This window comes from Zonotrichia leucophrys, chromosome 1 (genome assembly GCF_028769735.1).
Source record: "Zonotrichia leucophrys gambelii isolate GWCS_2022_RI chromosome 1, RI_Zleu_2.0, whole genome shotgun sequence".
NCBI classification, from domain to species: Eukaryota; Metazoa; Chordata; class Aves; order Passeriformes; family Passerellidae; genus Zonotrichia; species Zonotrichia leucophrys.
In genome coordinates this window covers 72,374,650-72,391,682 of record NC_088169.1, presented here as the reverse complement: position 1 = coordinate 72,391,682, position 17,033 = coordinate 72,374,650, and the positions used below count along the sequence as shown (strand labels likewise).

The following is a 17,033-nucleotide window of genomic DNA, read 5'->3' as shown; positions in this document are numbered from 1 at the left end:
ATGAGAGTAGTAAGCACTGGATTTAACAGTGAATTGGGGCATTTTACTAAAAGGAAACAATTCTATATTGGTAATTTCATTAATGTGAAATGTATGCTTAAGCTTAAGGCCTGGGACATTTAGTCTTACTGTCCAGAGCACAATAAACACCTAAAATTCAAACCCTTATTATGCTTCTCTTCCAGAACAAAAGCCCCATTCATGAAAATACAATTTACAGTAACTAGCTGTCCGAGGGCATTGCTTTTGAGTTCAGAGAACAATTACTTTGTAAATTATAACCAATACAGATTCTATTTAGGAATGAAAGGATTACGTGAACACCCACTGGATGGTGTGCAATTACTGTATGGGGTGACTGTGCTAGTTACACCTCCTATTCACCTTTGCAGCAGACTTTTCTTGAAGAAACAACAAATACATTTGTATTAGAGGACAAAAAGGGGATGAAATAATTCTCTTAACTGAAAATTTGGAAAGGCTTTAGTAAATCAACTACCATCTGTGTAAATGTCAGTAAGAGGAATTTCTAAAAGATATGACAAATATAAGCAAAAGAAAGCACACAAGGTTGCTTTGGGTTCCACTTGCTACTAGTCAACAGTTTTACACCAAAAACCTTGTCTTTTTGCAATTGATGATATTATCTGTTTGTCCTCCACCTTCCCAAATTCTGCTGACATCATCCATTGAAAGACAAGGGCTCATAAACACTCACCAAAGAAACACATCCATTTTGCAATTAGTTTCATTAAAAGGATGAACTGAATTATTGGATGCCTACTCTAGCAGAACCTAATGCATCCCTTTCTTTTTCAACAGAAGCTGAATAATTGCAACTAATCCCCATTAATGTTAGTGAATCAGCTTAAGGAAGGAGAAGGAAAAAAAAAAGAAAATAATAAAACTGCTATTTTAAGGGAAGAGACTTTTGGCATAGGTGCAGTATTGTAGCACTTCAGATGTTTTAGATTCCTGGGGATGACAAGGATGATAATGATAAAGGGAATTGCTATTCAGAGCTGAATTAAGATAATACTGTCATTGCAGAATTTCCAGAAGGAATCTTTTCCTTTATAAGGCTCTGAAGTGCAACATTACATGAAAATTTTAGGAAGGCCATTTTAGTGCAGATGACATCCCAGTGATGACATTACTTTTTCCAACAGCCATTGTGGAAAGGTAAGGACATTCTAATAAGCATGTTCAAGAATCTTCATATAGAAGACACTGTCTACTGCTTTGAGCATTTACTGATCCTGCACAGACCTACTTCACTATTTCCACAGCTCACCAGGTTCAAGCATTATTGCAATCTCTACTTTTTCTCTCCTTCTTTCTTCTCTTGTTTAATTGGAGTTCCTTTCAGTGGCTGACTTGCTCTCCTTCAGTTGATGGTCCACATCATTCTCACCTTTATCTTTAAATTAGCCTGGAGTTTCTTTCCACTTCTAAGATTAGCTCATTCTGTTATTAGCACACAGAAAATCTCCAAGCAAACTAGTAACAGCCCCTGCTGAGTCTGACTTGTTTATACACCATTAACATCTGCCACATAGCAATTAACAGATGTTTGGAAAGCTTTCCTACAGCAGGGGCTCCAAGGGTATGTAAATGATAACAGAATGCTCCTGGTTTTTAAGCTATGGAAAGTTTAACCCATTTTGCCATGCAAAAAGCTCAATGAAGAGATTCTGTTAGGTTTTTTAAGTTTCTCAGAACAGCAGAGTGAAGACAGTTACATAAAACTAATTTTATTGCCTTTATCCAGTAGACATTGTGGTAATGGAAAGAGGAGCAGGATCATGAAAAGTCTGAGAACTCCCCTGAGACTGGAAAGAGCTAAAGTTAAAGAGAAATCATAGAAGAGCTAAAAAACAGGTGTTAATAATACCTTATTACACTGGTCAAAACAGTTTGGTAAGTTTGCAACTCAGAAAAAAATTCATACTGCTAATAGTATGTTTAAAAAGATTGACATGATGTTCATCAGCCTTCTATAGCAGTAGAAACAAAAAGTCTTGTGCATCAACTAGAGTACCTCCTCTACACTAAAGAATGAACTTTGCAGACTGAATAAGAGAAGAAAAGATAAGCCACCACTTGACCCTTTGACTTCAAACTCCTCACCCAATAAAGAAAAAATCTTTCAGAAAGAAAAAAAGATCTAGACAAAGAAGATCACGAGTTTCTTTCAAAAAACAAGTTGTTATTTTCTAGAACTGTCTTATTTCCTCAGAAAAAAAAAATGTTTCTCTCCCTATATTCAAATAATCTGATGAAGCAAACCTCTGAAACACATTTGGCTTTTCTCTGGTTTTTATTTTACAGTCAGATTTTCTGAAGAATTCTGACCATATTAAGCACCAGAGGAAACATTGTAATAGGTCAAGACAGAAATAGAACAGAAATATTTATTCAGTACATACAATTAAGAAGGCAAATCCAAATGCAGAAGTACACTTTACATCAGAATTCCCACTAATGTCTCATTTAACTTTCAGCAGCCTTCAGTATACTGGGCTTCTGTTTCTACCACTTCCAATTACCTTTGTGTTGTCTCTTTCCTCTGACAATACTAATTTCTCCTCCAAGAGCAATTTTGGACAGAAAAAAAGAACAATTTTTTCCTTTCCCTGAGCAGAAGTCTACCTTACCTGGGGGCATCAAGCCCTTGACTGTGCATGACCTCCTAAGAGGCTGTTCTTTGCCAGACCTCTCTTTTTCTGTTTTAATCACGATGCAATGATTATGCCAAAAATTTCCTCACCTAAGGATGCAGAAAATAATTTGCTCTACCCCAGTATCCTTAGCTTGGCAGACACATGGAGGTACAAATGTGGACCAGAGCACCTTTGGTGCTGGAAGCTGTTCTGCACGTAGTGACTGTGAGAGCAGCACAGGCTACATGCATTTCAGCATTTTGCTCAAGTGAGCATTGCTTTGAACCATTTTTCTCCTTAACTAAAGCTGCAGTCTGACATTCAGAAATTTCAGCAACAGCCTTAATTTAAGAAGTTCCTGACTTTCATCCTCAGACCACAGTGATTGATAGCAGATTGTGCTGTGAGCCAGGGAGCGATGCTGGCTTTACACAGATAAATCTGACTCAGAAAAGCGTGGAATAAAGATGCTACATGAAGCTGTGCAATAGACAGCCTCACTGAGACAGAGAAGATAAAAATAAACTCAGGTTTGCTAATCTAACAAGACCAGGGCTGAGTGGTAGCTTAATTATCCATAATGTATCACAGAGCTCAGGTTCAAAAGAAGAAAATTCACTATTTTAGGAAATGAGAAATGTGAGCATAAGAGCAAGAGGGTTTATACAGACAGTGACTACTTTTAGAGTAGGGATATCAGCAGAGTTTTTAAGCAATAGAGATATTGTGTCACTGTTTTCCAATATAAGCAGTGGTTAAAAATGATGTTAAATTGAAGATGAAAAAAAATGTATGAGGTCTATATTTTAAGTTTGTTTTATTTTAAACTGCTGAAATAGGAGCTGACTTACAGAAAATATATGATAAAAACCCCCATATATGATAAATAAATATCTTCCCATTTTGAAACACATAGCTATGAAATGTTAAAGACAAGTACTAAGCCATGAAGTATTCCACTAATAGAGGATGCAAATCCATAAAAATACATTATGAGATATTAGATGTTAACTTAGGTTAGCAGTGGCAATAAATATGGTTGCTCTTACAATGGTTTGACTAAGCAGATATCCTTCCTCCTCTTTACAGAAATAGTGGACACAAAGAATAGCAACTGTCCTCTTGAAATGAACATTTATTTTAGCTGCAAAGGAGAGAGATTGAAACAACAAATGAATCAAATTTTAAATGGGCTTTTTATAATTCTCACAGTTGGCACAAATGAAAAGCAAACAATGGACAGCTTTCTTCTAGAGAAAGTGTAGAGTAATTTATGTTGCCCAGTGTAGTTTTAAAATGACCATACTGGTTTAAAAGACCCTCTCACTTTTTCAGCAGTATAGACTGCCTTTACCACCATACAGCTGGCAAAAAATGTTTCTCCTTAGCCAGTTCAAGGAAAGACAGAGAAGTAGATGAAACTTTTGAGCATCAGATTTTATAGTTTTCCCCAAGAAACTGATAGTGAAGCAGAAGGAAGCTCTCACATTCTAAGTCACCAACAAATCCACAGAAAAGAAATAAATGCTATTGTCAGGGTGTGAGTGACACACAAACACAAGTACACCTCTTCCCCACAAGAAACAAAAATGGAAAAAAACCCCAACGTTTGGAGAGGAGCAGAAAAGGAGAAAAGTCCTCTGTGTACTGCAACTGGCAGTTTCCCTAGTGGGATATGTGACTGACTATGAGCTTGCCAACACCCAATGCAGCAGCAAAATTTCACTGCCTCAGTAGTTCCAGAAGTATTGGCACAAAGGACATGCATTCAAGACTTGAAAAGAAGGCTGGCGCCTGGGAAAACGAGCTGCATCATTCTGAAGACTTCAAACATCAGTCCTGAAAGACAACTGGAATAAACTGAAAAACATCAAAAGGTAGCTGTCTTGGCCATGTCTTCTATTTAAATTCCATGCAAGGAGCCCATTTCAGAATTTTTATTAAGTCAAGTATGACTGCAGCTCTTGGTAAACAAAGTCGCTGGACACTGGCATTTTATGTATACTAATCAGCTGAAAAAAACAGCTAGAAAAACCAAGAATTGCCACGTAGGATGGATTTGTACCTATCAGCAATGCTGAACTACTTATTGTGTGGTAACAAGCAAGGCAGGATTTGTTAGAAAATGTAGTATTTTTTGTTAGCTGCGTCTGTAAAATCCTTTCACTTTCAGGCTTTTCCAGTCTGAGAGGAAAGATATTTAAAAAAAGATGCAGCCAGCAGAATGACCAGGTGCTTGCCAGCAGTATGGATATGGATGATGGTGTGAGGACCTGAGCTCTCTGAGGGACTGGACAACACTGGATGACTGATTTGATTATTAAGAATTGTCTCTTGTCTGCATTCTCCTCTGCAGTAACAAAGCTGGTGACCCAAGGGAGGCACTGCCATACAAGCAGGTGGCTCTAACAAGAGGAACCTGTGTGTTTTACACATGGAAAAACGTCTTTGAACTCAGTATTTGCTTTTGTTTCACAGCAGATGAGGAAGGCTACTGAGCGCAATCAGTACTATAACCCACTGCAGGTGCAAGGCTGGGGAGTGAAAAACAGAGCATAACCTGGCCAGTTTCTCACTTAGGGAATCAGTGCCAGTGTTTTCCAAACAGGGAGCAATGGAACTTCTCAACAGTGCCCCTGGAGACGCCAGCTGTTTGGCAAGTAAGGACAGCTCCTCTCACCTACCAAAGCAGGCTGAACACCTTGCCTGCTGCTACTGCCTAGAAGCAAAGTGATTGATACTCTGTGGTTCTACCCTAGGCATTTTTAAAAAACTCATAACGTAACATTTTTTATGAGAACAAGCAGGAGAAAAATAATAGTCTGTATCAAAGTTAGTCAAAAAAGAATAAATCATATGACTAATTCAATAAAAATTCAGCATCGGCTAAGGAAAAGCACAGAACCATCACTACCAAAAGAGTTACAAACAACTGAAAATATGAGGCTAGAATGCATGCTAGATTTTGGCAGGAGTCTGATCTGCACTCCTGGCACCTGCTATCATCCGTCAGTGGTCTGCAGATCCTCATCAGTTCTTAAATAACTGAATGCAAGCCAAGGAATTTAAAAACCAGACGGTACTTCTTAGGTATAAACCAATACCTGTCTGTGTTGAGGACATATGTCGCAAGAAATTAAAATACACTTAAGAGTGAAAAAAATTCATTGAATCTGTTTTCACGCTACATCTGTTAAGACCTAATTGTCAGTTAAGCAGGATGTTTCAGAACTGATTACGTTCCACTGAATTATTTAAAAAAATACTGAAGTAATCTGTCAAAAAGTATTTGGAACCTGTGGGGAATGAATCCCAAAGATATTTTCTCTGGTATGTTGACAGTATGTTATAAAAGTAGTTGAAACAGTGTGTGGTGTTCTAAAAAAATAAAAAAATCTTTAAAGATAGGAAAAATATTCGGAGACCAAGAATGATTGTATGAGCTCTTGAAATGTGCCCATATGTATAAAAAAAGTGACTTCTCTGTTAAGTATTTCAAATATCACATTAGTATGTCACAAAACTGGAACACTTGACTAAAGCAGAAACTGTTGCAAGACTTCTGAAATTCTAAGGCAGATGATGTTTATACAACAAGCAGACTCCTGTTATTAATAACCAGATCTTTCCATTACTTGCACTACAAGCATTCTGTACGAGCACAATATACTTTCATTCGTTTCAGGGAATCTGTTTTCCATTCAGATGCCATTAAATAACCAATAACTTTCACACTTTAAATAACCAAATCCTTCAAGATGTGCATTGAGACCACTTGCCTCTTGCTCACAACTCGGCTGAAGCCTGATCGCTTTTATTATTGCTACTATTTTTGTGCTGAGTTTTTATAAATTGCTTTCATTCATTGAGAAGCTGTAATTTATCTTCTCATTGAACTCTTTTTCTGAAAGGTAAATAGCTATTAATGTATTTTCAAATCATCTTGCCCAAGTTTTTACCTAATCAGTAAGCATTGCAGTCAATTGAGGTAAGAACTCTCAATCGACATCTCTCTTCAGCCAGTCATCAATGCCACAAAGGGAAAAATAGGAATCAATCATAACAGAGACATGCGTTCAATGCAACCTTACTGTTGTCTCACACAGACATACCTGCAAACATACAAATGTAATTAATACAATGCCAGTATAAATTTAAGGGACAAAAATATATTTTCCTATTTAACTGTACAAGGAATGTATCTCAGGTACCTTCAACATGGTTGAAGGTAGGAAAATAGAACTGAAGGGAAAAAAAAAGGCATATTTTCCCTCTGCAATGATGTTCCTTTTTCAGTGATTTTGCTCCATGGTTTCCTTTTATCCTGCTCTCCCATCTGACCATGCACACTTCCTTGCTGCTGCAGCCACAGGGCTACAGTGCTGGAAGCCAGCACTCACCAAACGCCTCTGCTCTCAGCACTGCTCTCCTTCAGCTGTTTTCTAGACTCTCAATCAAATACACTTTTCTGAAATATGGGATCAAACAAATAAGTTGGTACAGATGCCAATGGTTAATACACCAAAAAAGAAGCCTGGCCAGTAGAGCAGATTTGAATGCTGCAGGAGGGAACACTGCATTTCTCCTCAAGAATACCATCTTTGATTCTGTTGTTTAGTGCCTTCTGGTGCAACCATCATGAAAGTGGATAAGTGTTTATTTTGAGTTCACAACAAAACATATAGGCATAATAGACATAACTACACATTAGCAAGATCATAGGAATTTCTGCCATATTTCTAAACAAATAACTATTTATCATGAAATTAGTTTTTAGATAAACATACAGCCTATGTATATTAGTTATCAGAGTTAACATCTAATTGGTGAGGACAAAAGAAAAAGCAAAATACTCCTTTATTTAGTTTAATTAATTACCAACAACTGGCTGAGGCACAACATTAGATGTAAAACAATTTAGTATTTTATGCACAACACCTATTTTAATATTCTACTTGGACACTTAAGGGAAAGTGAAAGTAAGTTACTTTGCAGACTTTGACTGGGTGGTGGTAGGATTTCCTAAAGCTTTTTGAGTGATGAAGAATCCACAATATGGAAGACATTTTCAGCAATCAATGTTTATCTTTGCTTTTTTGTTCAGTTCCTTAATAGGAAGAGTATTTTCCTTTACTCACAACTCCACTTTAAGCAATGAGTAAACAATGATGAATAAGAAGCTTTGGCTAGAAATGGCTGATTTTGTTTCATTTTCTAAAGTTCGGAAGAGATAAATCCAATGACCTTAAACCATCACGTTTTTTCTTTGCATTTATCTTCACTTTAGCTTCCATCTACCACTGGGCAAGGGGTCATTTTTGTCATGTATACTCAGCTTGCAGAGTTCTTTACTGTGTTTGGGGGATTTGAGCAACAATGACATATCTGTACTAAAAAACCACTAAATGCAGAGATAGAAAACAATTTTTTGTTAACACATTAGAAATTGGAGAAAATTGAATTCAGGTCCCAGCTGTTTCAATGGCTCCCCATACAACACTTCAATCCCTACTTCTCATATAAAGCTTCTCCATTTATACAAGCTTCAATCTTATTCTTTGACTCTGAACCCCAGATTTTAGATCTGACACTGATGCGTGACTCACATCAGTCTCACTAGCGATCGCCTATGAAATTCAGGTCAAAATGAAGACACTGAAGTACAGGCATGTGAACCCCTGCCAAAGGCAAAAAACTCAAGACAAAAATAAAAAGACTGACTCAGCTCATTCCAAAGTGCTCCCTGGTCCCTCCTGGCCCTCCTAACACCACTGACTGCACCAGCACTGGCCTCAACTAAGGACAATGGAGAACTCAATGTTTTAGCTACCACAGCCTTGCACTGTGTCCTTACCTCAGATTCCCTCACAGCCATGACCACGCTGATGCTGTGACAGGAAGCCACACATCATATCAAGGCTGCAAACACAAAACAACTTTGCCCCAACTGTGTCCCCACAGAAAGCTTAATCAACTTAAACAACTTCTCCAAGGGAACTTACAACACATTTATCCTCACTGACAGACAGGACTCTGCCACGGAAATACTGCCTCTGGTACCCTGGTACTGTGGAACACAGGAAGATCTCTTTTACTGCAGCTGAATGAATGAAGATGCTACAACACATTAAATCTGGACTGAGCAGAGAAAGAAGGATCAAGATCTTTATTTAGCAAGTGTCAATTGTTATCAGACAAGGTAACCTGAAGGTTTGTCTTCTACCTGGAAGAGGAATAATCTTTTCCAGAAAAAAATGAACATAAGCACAGTTCAGATTCAATGCATTGCAATATCTTCATTTCCTGAAGGACTCTTACAGTCCTTTTCAAAGACTAATACATATTTTCTTGTATGTTCTGCAACAGCACATCAACGGTGGTATTTCCATGGAGCTCTAACACAGCATTAGTTGTCTAATCTGGAACATGAGCCTAATTATGCACAACTGTCTAAGATACAAATTTTACATGAAGGGTCTCTTGAAAATGCTCTGGCACTGCAGCGAAAATTCAGTGTAAATCAGTAGAATTTTATCCTTCCCATACCTGTGATGGTAAAAATGCCAGAATTTCTGATGCAAAACAGCAAGTCTATATTATTTGTATTAGATATTACTAGACATTGTGAAGTATTTTTACATCACAGTAGGAACAGTAACAGGGAACACGTTTTCACTAAACTATCATTGCATCAGGTATGATGATTTATATGAACATCCCACAGATTACCCAGAAGAATTTGGCTGGTTTTGCAATGGTTTGCCACACATCCCTGAGGTAACAATTTTAACACAAGATTACACGGCATATAGCCATGAATCCAAAATCCCCAATGGTGCATTCAGAATGCACTGAACTAACTGGTAGAAAAAAATGCTGCCATATTAGTTTTGCACTGGCACAAATGCTGTGCCACACTACCACATCTCATTTACTGTTTGTCACTGTTTATAAAGAGGTGGCTGCTTCCTTTCATAAAATAACTAACAGTAATAGAACAAGGCACATGTTTACAGAGTAACTTGGTGTTAGAAGCACTGCCTCTAAAAGCAAGCAAATTTTTTTTGGACGGTGTCTTTATTCTTTTATAGAGCTGTTTGCTTTGTCAATATGCATAACAAAAAGTCTGTCAGGAGACTTTGCATTTGTTATCAGCTCATCCTCCTCACATGGCAATACTGTAAATATTTTTCTTCATTTTCACCCTCACAGTAAATAACTTTGAAGGTGTGATTTAATTAACAGGAATGCAAACATTTCACAACTTTTGTCTATTTTAAAGAAAATGAGTAATAAAGAAACCCATGCACCAGGAAATAAATGACCAGAGGTAGTGAGCTAAGGTCTACCAGGCAGGGTTCAAGATCACTTATGCTGGATGACAGTTGATATATTTGCAGTACAATTCATCCATTTTCTTATCTGGTAAAGTGTTCCACAATAAATTATAATTTATTGCATCTTTTGCAACCTTTTCAAAGGCCACACCTAAGATTTTTGCTTCAGCAATAAATTCCACCCAACTGTGCACAGGAATTCACTTGATAATCTGCACATAGCTGAAATATTTTGGTATTTTTTAATGCTGGCACCAACAATTCTTCTGGTTTACACAACACATTTACTTTCTACTAAATTTGACTATGTTTAAAAACTAAAAGGAAATTTCAAAGTAATTCTCCAGGGACAACCACCCATGAGCAAAAAACCCTCAGGCTGGCTGGCCAGCCAATGTCTCCTATTCTCAATTCAGATGTGTTTCTCATCCCTCCTTTTGCCTGCCTTTTTCCCTTGTGGGAGTGTTTATCTCTGAACAGGGACAGATCAACCCCAGCAGTATTTAATGATGTACATACCTAAACTGCTCATGAGGCTGGCCATATGTTTCTGCATATTGTCTGTAAAAAGTACAGCAGAAACAAAACTTTAGAACGGCCCTAAGTCTTCCATATTACCATAAACAGCTTTCAATTGGAAAACTCCAAGCAAATATTTATGAAGATGAATGGTTACTGCCAGGGTGCTTCAGATTTTGCTGGGAGGTTTCGGTTTTTTAACTTGTTAGCAATTAATCAAAAATTGCTTTAATGATTTGGTAGAGAATAACCAAATCATTAAAGCTTGAAGTTCAGCGTTGTAAGACTCACCATATGCATGCGGGATCACATGTTAAAATTGCATCTAAGCATGCAGTAAGTGAAGAGCTTTCTAGGGTAAGTGGTGTCATACCTTTCTCCTTTCTAAAGGCACTGTTCAGGGGGAAAGAGAATTACTTTATTATATAAGCAGAAAGCTTCCAAAATAACTGCTGCTTTGCTATTAAGTTCACTATCTTGACCTACTCTGAATATACCATGACAGACACTTGAGACAGGTCTGTTTATTTTCCTCATATGAAATTCTTTGAAACACAATGAAAAAGACCACTTCCTTTAAAATACTTCAAGTGCCATATTTCTCTGCTATCAAAGTCTGTGTCTGTTTGCAGTCACATAAAAATGTAAAATTCCAAGCAAGAGAAATCAAGAGAATTGCTTACCACTGTGCTTATGCTACTGGCCAAAAAACCCATACCAAGGGCATATAAAAAATACTTAGGAACATTAGATTCAAGCGTCAACATTTTTCTATCCAGCATCTATGATGACTACTGCAAGCCTGACCTCAATTTGAAATGCTAAATATGCATTAGAGCAAAGGTTTTTTTTTGTCATTATTTATTCACTTCTGTTTAATGCTATTTCCTACTCATATTAGCAAAGCAACTGAAATTAACTTGGCTGCATTACTAATAAATATCACCCCATACCACTTCATTGAAAATCTGCATGTGTACTATTATACTTGGAGTAACCAATTAATATGGATGAATGGCTAGAACTGAAAAACACTTATCTCTCTAACTTTGTCTTCAGACACAACTGTCTGAAAACCACACCTTAAAAACTAAAATTTTCTGTACATACTGTCTTTCAGGCTGGAAAACTCAAAATAAGTTCCCTTTCATGTTTTAACTTAATGATTTAAGTTTTGAGGGGGAACAAAGTCTAACATCCATGCAATTAAAAGCAGCATTTTAAAAAATCTCCATGACTCTCAAGGTCATAAAGTTCTTCTAAGGATTTATATTCAGCTTTGTGTATTATTAGAAGGTTTGTGTCAGCAGTGAATTCATGTATCCTTATCACCTACAGATTTTTGGCAGATACTGGAAAACTTCTTTTATTACCAATAATTCTATCTAATAATAATTGTCCTATTTGACTACTTGCAGCTCTTTTAAACTGCTTTCTGCCCTACATTTTCGACAGGCTTCAATCAAAGTGCTTTCTGGTCTCTTTCTTTCTCCCTGCCTCTCAAACCCTCCTACAGGGCCTTGAATTCCCTTCAGGATTTCCAGTTCAATACTCCCAAGTCACTACAGCATTTGCTGGGGGGTGGGCAGAGCATCCCAGGCTTTGAATGGCTTTTGCTAAACAACATGTTCTCCTGGTCAGCATGTGCAGATTGCAGCAAACAACTACTAAAGATGGGATTTCTCCCTCTTTCCCTCAGCAGGTGAACTAACAGAGTATTTGTCCTCTAAGTGACAATCCTCTCTGGAAACTGGAAAACTTAACTTTTCAAAAGAAAAAAAAAATTGGGAAAACTATAAAACCCAATTTTTTTTGAGGAAAAAAAGCATAAATCATTAAAAACATAATGGTATCATGGAAATAACAGAAGAAGATACAAAGATGAAAGAACCTTAAGGAATGGGAGAGAATTAATGAAACCAGAAAACCTGCAGAAAAGGACAACAACCTATGCACTTATTTGTGTGCTGTTCCTATCTTCTCCTCAGAAAGTACACTTTTAAAAGTTCTTCTTGAAAAGACACTTGTGATTTTGATTTGTTCTTAACTAGGTTATGTAAAAATCAAAGAAGATTTAAAACCAAAAATGTAGAACTGAACTCTGGGCTCTATTATTCTCATTTAACTCATTCTCATCACTGCCTCCTCTAAGAAAAAAGGTCACAGAATTACTTGCTGGTGAAGTGGATAGAAGATAACAGGACCAGGAATGGTATGAACACTATTATAATACATTCATTCTATTTTCTGTGGCATGTAAGCAATTGAGGAACTACATACTGATCAGTCATGTAAATTATGCAGAGATGTCATCAGCAAGTCAGCAGATTTCTAAATCATCAGCCTCACTTCACTTGTGTTAAGGGTAGCGATGTCTGTGAGAATCCATATGGGCAACATTGAAAAATTGGCTTCTGCTGATTTATGTAACATAAAGGATCTTATCCCAGTGATTTGCAAATGACATCTCTGAGGGGACCAGCAAGACTCTTTTCCTTCACAAATACAATGACAAGAACACAACTTACGTTCAACTTGATCGAACATTACTGAGAACAAGAAATCTCTTGGTGTCATGTAATATTCTCCTTCATATTCCAACGATGCAAAATGCATGAAGCGGTGCTTTCGAAGACACAGCCTTTCATCCACGTCTGCATGAATGACATCTTCTTTCTGAAAAAGAAAAAAAGTCCACTGCATTTGTAGACCAAAGATGTAATTAGAAAAAAATCTTATACCCAATCTTGATCAACCTCAGTATTTTGTGGGTAGCCACAACAAAAAGCTACCAGCAATAAAAGCTTTTATGGCACACTCTTAAAGAATGACATGCTTACATGATAGTCAAAGTACTTTTTGGCTTCACTGAGAGCACATGAACCAAATTAATGGCTCAATGTCATCTAAGGCTGATCCTGCTTCCCACTCCCCTGCTCTCAGCCATGTCTTCCTGCACCTCCTTGTTTGCCAGCTCTGCCACTTGGGCTCTTGCTGAGCCAAATTCAGCTTGACAACTCAACAAAAACCTAAACCCACCAAACAGGAAATAGATTTCGCCAGGTTAGTGGCTGGCTCAGCAAAGGCTGAAATGTGCTGAGTATCCATGCAAATGAGCCATTCCTGAAGTTAAGTTTTGAACTGTGAAGCAACTCCTAAGATGGGAGAATAATGATGTTCTAGTTTAAATATGGGCCTGTCTTTCAGAGAAGTCAAAAAATGGGAAAAGCAATGAAAACACCAACAAAAGAGTCAGAGATCATACCACCAAAACCAAAGATTCAACTAGTCAAGCAAACAAAAAATCTCCAACTATACCTGCTCCTCATTAATATTGAGACACTCAGGATGAAAACCACGGGAGCTGACAATACTCTGATGAGTAGCACCAGCACTTACTGGCAGCAAAAGAGGACACAGACCCAGTGAAACAGAGGTATTTATACTTCAGGATTTCAGAGATGGTAAGTGACAAAAGGAAAATGAGAAACTCTAAGATTCAGAACACACACTGTGTGTATTTGAACATTAATCATAGAACAATTACTGTCACATATTGTATTATATATTATTGTATTTCCAAATAGAAGGCTTCAACTTGCCATTTAATCCCATGCCTTGCAGCTCTGTGTTAGCATTAAGGACTTGTTAAAGTATTTCACTGAATGACAGGCTACAAGCACCTGTTACAGTCAATCTGAGTTTTCCCTTGTAGCATGTTTGTTTGCCTCAAACCTCAGGTTTCAATGAAGGGTGGGATCCCTTCAACCAACAACAAGAAAAAACCAATACTCATAATTTAGATTTAAACCAGTCATATTCTGATATGTAAGGAAAATATGGGCTAACTCTTAAGTATCTGAAGCCAAGACTTGCTTTGGTTTAGAGAGAACTGCTTTAAGCTTTTTACAGTATAGAGCTCTATCATGGCCTGCAATCCAAGTGCACTGCTGCTGTTCAGACCTGCATGTTCTGGAAAATACTGCTTAAAAACAAATCAAATGTAGCAACAAATGTAGCTTTATTCTTTTTAAAACTTTAGGGGACAAGTGACGCCATAATTGCTTAGTTAACAAGATGCAACAAATCTCAAATGAGTATTTCACGGTTGCTGGGTATTAACATGCTGCATTCTTATTAAAATCACATCCTTCTCACAATAACAAAAGCAATTTTTCCCCAATGGCAAATTTTTAAAAAAAGTTCAAAATGGTTTCACAGTTGTGCTTTAACCAAAATTATGTAATGAAAAGCAATCTTTCTGCATAAATACCAAAAATAAAAAGTTTAGACAAGAAGCAAAAAGCAAATTCTAATGTTCAAACCAACTGGATTTTCAAGTTTCATAAGTCTTGCAGTATTTATCTGAATTCTGTCTAAAGCTAAATAAAAAAAAAATTGTTACTGATAAAATTTGTTACTGATAACAGAACACTGAATTTCAGAAGTCAACAATTTTAACTGAAATCCATAGGTACCAATTTTGGTCACCACCATATAAGAAAGGTATTAAGCTGTTAAGAGAGTGTCCAAAGGAGGACAACAAAGATGGAGAAGGGCCTTGAGGAAAAGTCGTATGTGGAGTGGCTTACGTCACTTGGTCTGTTCAGCCTGGAGAAGAGAAGACTGAGGGGAAATCTCATTGCAGTCTGCAGCATCATTGTGAGGGGAAGAGGAGGGGCAGGCACTGATCTCTTCACTTTCATGCCCAGTGACAGGACCTGAGGGAATGGCCTGAAGCTGTGTCAGGGGAGGTTCAGGTTGGACATTAGGAAATGGTTCCTCATCCAGAGGGTGTCTGGGCACTGGAACAGACTCCCCAGGGAATGGTCACAGCACCAGCCTGGCAGAGTTCCAGGAGCATTTGGGCCGTGTGCTCAGGCCCATGGTGTGACTCCTGGGGTGGTCCTGTGGAGTGCCAGGAGGTGGACTTGAAGATCCTCATGGATTCCTTCAAACTCAGCTTGTTCTGTGATTCTGTGTTCACATGTTCACATATTAACTCTGAAGGGTGCCTTGTATTTGGAAAGGAACCTATTCCCATCAGAACTACAATAACGTGATTGTGGACTCATCAAACCCTTTTCTTTTGGTGAAACTGGCATTCCTGATTTGTAGAACAGCCGTGGCTAACTTCTTATGAACATCAGCTTCAAAACTAGCACAAATGAGAACGAAACAGGACAGAATAAATCAGCTGTGCCATCTCCTACTTTTTTTTCCTAAGCTTTTGCAAAATTCCTGACATCCTGTCACTATTAAGGAAATTTGTCATCTGCAAAGACCACTCTTCAGGACATGAGCATGAGCTCAGCTAGAGCAGCTACCACCTCATTTAGAAGCTCATTCACTATTATTTTCTTCACCAATCTCTCCAAGTCTTCAATAAGCAGGGATGCCAGACCCACCAAAGACAGCTGGTAAGGGATAGAAATACATGGGAAAAAGTAGGAAGCTCCTGTTTTTTGAAAAAAACCAAAAAACCAACTTATAAGCATAACTCCCATTTGTTCTTAGAAGAGATAAATGTTTGAATAACTATTCTTATCATTATTCCAAGTGCCTAACCAAAGATTAAATAAAAATTATGTTTTGAAGAAAAGGCTGATTCAATCACTTAAAATTAAGATTGATCTTCTTTTGAAGTACCAATCTAATGAGTGCAGAGGGAAGCAAGCTCTCTCTTCACAATTCAGTATCCTCCCCACTTCAATTAAATCCTGACTAATTTCTAAATAGTTTTTCCTGAGTCATCCAATGAGTGCTTCAGATAAAAAAGATTTGACATTCCTGACATTTTAAAAAATACTGTGAAAGCTCATTTTGCTCATAAAAATGCATGTTTTGGACAAAAAGCAGAGTTTTACCATAAAATGAGTTTCAAGTAAAGACAGGTATACTGTAAAAAATAATTATGTAAGAAATAATTATGTATTTAAGGCTGAACCTCAGATATTAAGGTATCTGTAATCTAACACCTAAGCAGTTTCCAACAGTGCAAGCTCAAGGCAAGTTGGATACAAAAATTTAAATTTCTGAGGCACAATGGGTGAGAAGAATCTATTACTACCACCACAAGATTCTTGTAAGCATAGTTTAAAATAACTCTGGGGTTGACTTGGGCTTATTTCTGCCTCTAACAGTGCCACACAGGAGAAATCCAACCACAAAGAGCTACATGGCTTTAACAGTAGGGCTTGGGCTGAAATTCCATGCTCAGCTTCTTCTGTGTGTGAGTCCAGCTGGGCCTTCAAACACTGGCTGTTCCCATGTGCTCCACAGCAGCCCCACAACCAAAAGAACTGAGAATGAAATTTTAGCTTTAACTTGGAATTTATATGCCTTTGTGGTTTTATGTCAAGCCTCCAGTGCCAATTTCAGAATGCGCATGATAAAGCGATGATAGCTGATGGTAAATCAGAATTGAATGACATGAAAAGGGCTTCAGGAGGATGCTGTGCAGGTGACATGGCAATGGATCAGCAGCTGACCAGCCACTGGCATCTACAAGCAT

The 17,033-nt window shown here is 37.6% G+C and overlaps 1 protein-coding gene across 4 annotated transcripts in view; it reads right to left on the bottom strand.

Moving 5' to 3' along the window:
- MICU2 (mitochondrial calcium uptake 2) overlaps positions 1-17,033 on the bottom strand; it is a 136,052-nt gene that overhangs the window by 52,349 nt on the left and 66,670 nt on the right. For 3 of the 4 annotated variants that reach the window (XM_064717407.1, XM_064717426.1, XM_064717435.1), the window contains exons 2-3: positions 13,048-13,195; positions 10,520-10,561 (exon numbers count right to left, since the gene is read on the bottom strand). In XM_064717407.1, coding sequence (XP_064573477.1) covers positions 10,520-10,561; positions 13,048-13,195 — 190 coding nt within the window. The remainder of the gene's footprint in view (positions 1-10,519; positions 10,562-13,047; positions 13,196-17,033) is intronic. The other variant, XM_064717416.1, reaches the window with a different exon arrangement.